Genomic DNA, 6,198 nt, shown 5'->3' on the forward strand with positions numbered 1-6,198 from the left:
GACACTGGTTGTGCACCAGGACAGCCAAGTCCCACGCATTGACCCATCACCCAACAATGGTGTGTGTCCCCACACCATTCCCATCATACAGATTTAACGTTGAGACCCCCAACAGTTGCTGTCTCTCCTGCTCCCACAGGGTAATTCTACCCCAGCTGGCTCCCCAGGATAGGGCAGGGCCCCAGGGGAAATGTCCGAGGTTCTGCCCTGCTCCATCTTAGCGGCTGGTCTTGATGCCCTGGCTGTCCAGCATGTCAGGATTAACCCCCAGCATCTGGAAACAAGGACACCTGGGTCCTTGCGGGGCCCAGCTAAAAAGGGAATCTGTGATTTGCCATTGAACTCAGAGCTTGAGTGAGGGAGCATGCTTGTCCACCCCACCCCCCCATATACATTGGCCCCCAGGAGTGGAGGTGCACTGTCCCACTGGGAGAAGGTTGATTTTCTCCTAGGACTCCAGGCTGACATCAGGGGTGAGGACAGGCAGGACTTGGTGATCTGTGTCTGACAGGAGTGTGGCTACAGGGTGGACTACAGGGACTGGGTCTAGGGGCAGAGACTGGGCTGAGGGTCCAACACGGTCCCGCTCTGTCCTTCTACCTGCCCTGTTTGTGATCCCCACAAGGCCTCCGTCATACTTGCTATAAAGCAAGAGACCCTCAGGGAGAAAAGGCCCAGGGGCTGCATTTTTGGCAGTGATACTTGGGAAGAAGGGCCTGGGTGTGGCTAGAGGGGTCCAGGGTCAGGGTGACTCAGCTGAGAGAGGAAGGACAAGGAATTCTGAAGAGAGACTGGCTTTGTTGAGGACACTTGCTGTGGGCACAGGCAAGGATGCCTGGCTCGAGGGGCTTGAGGAGGGCATCCTGAGATGGACAGAAAGGTGAGGCCCATGGGTTGGGAGGCACAACCTTGGGGAGAGGCTGCTCCTTCCCCCGCAGAACCCTCTCGGCACAGTCGGCTCCCCGGGACAAGGAATCCTTAGGCGGGGCCTGACCCAGGAGGGCCCTGTACACCACACCAGGTCTTCCTGAGGAGCCCTGGGCCCAGCTGCAGACCCACCTTCTGCATTGGAGCCTCCTCAGTGAGCGCAGTGCGCCCTGGGTTGGGTCGGGTTCAGTTGGGAGGACGCAGGAGAGAGCCAAGATCGCCCTCAGGTCTAGGCGACGCTTCCCTCCCTTTGGCACTCCCGGGGCGTGCCAGGAAAGGGGGACGTGCACTGTGAGAAGGGGGCCTCAGGAAGGGACGCCCTGCCCTCGCCCGGACCTGAAAGAGCCCTTCCCACACGTCTTTCCCCCTCCCTGCAAGAGATGCCGGCTCCCTTAGGGGAGTGTAGGAAGAGTTTCGGTCGTTCAACCACGCCAGGCACGCATCAGCTCATCCACTCGATCGTGCAAAATCACTGGGCCGCTCCTCCGCCTAGCATTTCCACCATAAGTCACACAGGGAAAAGCCCAGGTTCACGCACGTGCGTGGGGGGGCGCCGCGCTGGACCGCGGGGACCCAGAAGCCCCAGGTCCCACCCCAGCCCCGCCTCATGCGCCCGTTATCCTTAGTAGAGAAAAGGCACCGCTGCGTTGTGTGCGAGAGGCCTTCATCCAGAGCTACTACCCGCTCGTGCACAGCCGCCAGCACCCGCTGGCCCAACCCCTCTCGCCGCCCCGCGGTGGACCCCCGCGGTGGACCCCCTCGGCGACCGCGAAGGCGCACAGGCTGCAGTGTCCCCGGCTTTATTGCAAACTCGGGCAGCACATGGTAGACAATACTCACACATGGGGTGGGGCCTAGGCCAGGGAGGGGGCGGGGCTCGAGGGGAAAGACCTTGGCCAGAGGCGTGGGGGGGTCGCGAGCCTGGCCCCAAATCTAGGCCTCCGGGGGCTATGTCCAATCCACCGGGAGCCAGGCTCCCGGAGGAGGGCAGGCGGGCAGTCTAAGACCGAGAGGCGTAACCGGAGGGGCGGGTCCTAAAGCAGGGAAGGGGCGTCGTGGGCGGGGCTAAGGGTCTGGCTCAGTGGAAGGTCTCCACCTCCACCACTGTCCAGTCACCCTGCGGGGAAGCCACGTCGTCCGGGGAGAAGCTGGTGACCGAGGTGATGCTGGCGCGCGACTCGTCGAGGGGAGACAACAGTTCAGCCCAGCGGCCCAGTTCGGCGTCGCTGAGCGCAGTCCGGGCGCCCCCCGCGACGCCACCAGCTCCCGCGCCCCCTGGGCCGCCGCCGCCGCCGCCCGCAGCGCCCTCAGCCGCAGCGAGCAGCAGCGTCCGGCTCAGCAGGTGCTGCACGACGCTCGCCTGCAGCGCCCCCAGCGGCAGCTCGCCCAGGCGCGCCGGCTTCGCGCCACGCGAGGCCGCCGCCGCCGCCCCTGCTCCAGCTACCACCTTCCCACTACCCGCGCCGGGGCCGGGGCCCGGATCCAGCGCGCCTGGGGCGGGGCTCGACGACTCGGGCCCCTCAGCCTCGTAGATGGTGCATAGGCCGTCAGCCGAGCCCGACCCGGCCGCAGGAGGCCAAGGCAGGGACGCTCCTGCGGGGTGGGACGCCAGGCCGGGCCTAAGGAGCGGGAAGCGCGGCTCCCGCCACAAGGCCCCGCCCCTTCCCTCCGTCCCGCCCCAGACCCAACGGCCCCGTCCGCGAGCTGGGAAGCCTCGCCTCCCACCCCGCCCCCCTACCACCTCCCGACCTCGCCCCTCCCACAGCTCGGCGGGGTCCAGGGGCCGCTCACCTGCGGTGCTGCGTACCGCCAGCGGCGGGGCGGGACCTCGGCTCCAGGAGGCCGGGTGGCAGGCGGCGAGCTCCGCGTCGGCGGGCGGGGAGGTCGCGGCGCCGCCCTCGGGCCCACTGTCGTAGCCGCGCAGCTCTTCCGGCGTGCTGGTGGCGCTGCTGCTGTGGCCCGCCAGGTCCGGGCCGCTCAGCGTACTGGACGGGCTGCGCGAGGGCGGTGGCGGCGGAGCCGGGGCCAGCGCTAGGGTCAGCCGTGGGCCCGGGATCGGGGCATCCGGACCTGGGGTCGGGGGGCGGCGTGGGGCCTGCAGAGGGGGTGAGTCCGGGGGAGAGGGAGGGACTTGCAGAGGGGGCAAGGTCAGGGAAGGTGGAGCCTGAGGAGGGGGCGTGGCCAGAGGAGAGGGAGGGGCCCGCAAAGGGAGAGCGGAGGCCTGCAGAGGAGGCAGCGCCAGGGAAGGTGGAGCCTGAGGAGGCGTGGCCAGGGGAGAGGGCGGGGCCTGCAAAGGGAGAGTAGAAGTCTGCAGAGGAGGCAAGGCCAGGGAAGGTGGAGCCTGCGGAGAGGAGGTGGCCGGCGGAGAGGGAGGGGCCCGCGGAGAGGGTGGGGCCAGGGGAGAGGGTGGGGCCAGGGGAGAGGGAGGGGCCTGCGGAGGGGGTGAGGCAGGGGGAGAGGGAGGAGCCTGAAGAGGAGGCAAAGCTAGGGAAGGTGGAGCCTGGGGAGGGGGCATGGCCAAGGGAGAGCAAGAGTCATGCAGAGGGGGTGAAACCGGAGGAGAGAGTGGGGCTTGCAGAGGTGGTGGGGCCTGAACAGGGAGCACGCTCTGAGAGGGAATGGCCTGTGGAGGGGGTGTGGCCAGATACACTGGAGTTTGTTGAGGAGGCATGGTTAGGGGAGAGGGTGGGGCCTGCAGAGGCGGTGAGGCCAGAGAAGGTGGGGCCTGTATAGGGAGCCGGGTCGGAGAGGGCGTGGCCTGTGGAGGGGGTGTGGCCAGAGGAGGTGGGGTCTGTGGAGGGGGCCTGGCCAGGAGAGAGGGTGCAGCCTGCAGAGATGGTGAGGCCAAGGGATATGGAGAGCACAGAGGAGGACCCTGCAGAGAGAGGGTGGTCAGAGGACAGGGAGAAACTTGCGGAGGGTATGTGGCCAGAGATGAGTCCTGCGTGGGAGGCGTGGTCACTGTATAGGGCGTGGCCTGAAGAGGGGGAGGAGATAGGGAAGCACTGGCCAGTGGAGGGGTAGTAGTCAAAGTGGAAAGGCCCTGCAGAGGGGGTGTGGCTTGGGGAGAGGGCGGGTTCAGCAGAGATGTGGCTTGAGTAAAAGAGGCTTGTAGAGGGGCCGTGGCTGGTAGAGGGGCCGTGGCTGGTGGTCCAGGAGCCGACAGAGGAGGTGTGGCCAAGGGAGAGTGGGGAGTCAGAAGAGGGGGCAAAGCTGGAGAAGCCTGGGTTGGGGGCATAATCTGCAGAGGGGGTGACAATGATGGAGAGAATGAAGCCAGAAAAGTGGTTGTGGGAGAAGTGGATGCCTCCAAGAAGGAGGTACCCGGGGGTGTGGGTGGGGCTTGCAAAGGGGGAGTAGCCGGCGGAGAGGGGAGGGTCTGCTGAGGGAGTGGAGCAGAGGGAGGAGGGGCTAGTGGAAGGGGTGTGGCCAAAGGGCCGGTTGCGGACTGGGAAGGGGGCGTGGTCGGTGGAGAGGGAGGGAGCGTGTCAGGCAGAGGAGTGCCTGTGATATGCGGAGGCGGTGCCAGCTGTGCCGTCGAACCCGGCTGAGAGGGCGTGGCTAAAGGAGGAGAAAGACCCAGCACGGGGGTTGCGCCCTTCCTTGCGGGTGTGGACTGGGGGGTGCGCAGAGCCTGCAGCCCTTTCGACTTGGGCTGCGAGGGATGCCCCAGAGCCCGAGGTGTTCCACCCGGCGAGGCCCCGGGGCGGGAGGGGGAGGACAGAGGAGTGGCGCTGGAGCCCAAGGGGCGCGAGGCTGGCTTCTGGAGGCCTCCACCAGCGCTGGGTCGCCTCCTGGCGGCGGGGCTCGGCTCTGCGGGACCATGCTGCGGGGCACTGCTCACGGATTTCCTGGGGGCCTCGGTCGGAGGCCGCGGCCGGGCACTCGGAGCTGCCCGAGGGAGACCGACTTCAGCGCCTGCAGCCCGGGACCGACGGGAGGTGGCTGGGGAAGGGGCGCCTGGGGAGGGCCCGGAAGAGTCTGGGGACAAAGCAGAAGGCCGGAGGGTTAGAGATACTTCAGGGCTGGTCCCCTTCACTAGCCCAGGAATCCCGCTCCTCCCCAGGTCACGTACCTCTCCGTGCCCCGGCGCTCAGCGCGCTCCTTCTGGGGGTTTCTGGGGCTTTTCCTCTGGTCACGGGTTCCTCAGCTGGGGGCCGAAGCCCCTTCTGCGCAAGAGAGCCTAACCTAGGAACAGGAGTGGCCGCCCTCAGTACAGAGCTCCTTGTTTCTCCCAAGTCTACATTTTCCCATTTATGCCCTCTCTGCGGACCAATAATGGCTTGCACTCAACATGCGCCCAGTGACCTGCAAATGCTTCCACTCCCCAGTTCATGTGTAAAATTAAGTTTACAGATAGTGACACTAACCCTTGCCAAAGGGACTGGGGAGGTATTTTACCTGGTGGTCCCGCTGGCACGTCCCGGGCTAGTGATAGAGCCTGGGCTTGGGGTCTTGGCAGGGGCCCGCTCCCCTCTCCCAGCAGCTGGGGGCCTGGAGGCTGCGGGGAGAAGGCCAAGTCAAGGCGGTGCCCCAGGAAGGAAGGGGAGGTTGGAGCCTCAGAAGGAAAGGGGGACAGGAAGATGGGGTCTGAATGGGGGAAAGAGGGTGGGGTACCTGGACTCCGGGGGCCTGTCCCAGCGCTCTGCGTTGGTCCCACCCGGGGACCAGCCTCCGGGAGAGCGGCTGCCCGGCTACCCCCAGCTCGCTCGGCCAGGGGCCCCCGCCCAGCAGCTCCCGCTGCTCCCAGGACGCGGAGGGCCGCGCTGGTTACTGGGGGAGGGGGTCGAGGAGACCCTGGGGGCCTGGGGGTAGGAAGGCCGGGAGGGCGAGAAGCCGTCGTCCGCGTGGCGGCCCCTGCCCTGCCCTTGTCTCTCTTGTCCATCCCGCACCTGATGAGGAGACAGACGGATCAGCATCCCATCTCCTGCACGGCAACGCTGTCCTGGCACCTCGCTGCCCCTTCCCCAGCGTTGCCACCCATAGGCACCCAAACCTCGGCCTCGATCCACTTCCCTCCCACCCATTCACCCACCCACCCACCCGCCCAGCTGCTCAGGGTTGTCCCCTAATCCCACCCCCACCGCCTTCCTCCAAAGCTGAAAGGCCCTGCCAGCCCCAGCCCACCCGCCTCTGCTCCCTTTCAGGACCCGAGACCCACACCCCTACCCCTCGCCCCTTCAGGGACCCTGACCACCAGCCTCGAGGACGGGGGGGGGGCCGCCCCAGGCTCCAGATGAGGGGGACGGGAGCGCATGCCCGGGTCCCCTC

General features: G+C 66.9%; 1 protein-coding gene across 1 annotated transcript; it reads right to left on the reverse strand.

Moving 5' to 3' along the window:
* Positions 1-221: 221 nt before the first annotated feature.
* On the reverse strand, positions 222-5,940 carry PRR36 (proline rich 36). The gene is made up of 5 exons (XM_034997576.1): positions 5,545-5,940; positions 5,329-5,428; positions 5,003-5,115; positions 2,719-4,908; positions 222-2,520 (listed from the first exon to the last, which is right to left on the reverse strand). The coding sequence occupies exons 1-5, from the start codon at positions 5,810-5,812 to the stop codon at positions 2,006-2,008; spliced, it is 3,186 nt and encodes a 1,061-aa protein (XP_034853467.1). The 5' UTR covers positions 5,813-5,940; the 3' UTR covers positions 222-2,005.
* Positions 5,941-6,198: the final 258 nt, after the last annotated feature.

The sequence above is a fragment of the Mirounga leonina genome, unplaced genomic scaffold, assembly GCF_011800145.1.
Source record: "Mirounga leonina isolate KUSES-001 unplaced genomic scaffold, KU_Mleo_1.0 Mir_94, whole genome shotgun sequence".
Lineage (NCBI taxonomy): Eukaryota > Metazoa > Chordata > Mammalia > Carnivora > Phocidae > Mirounga > Mirounga leonina.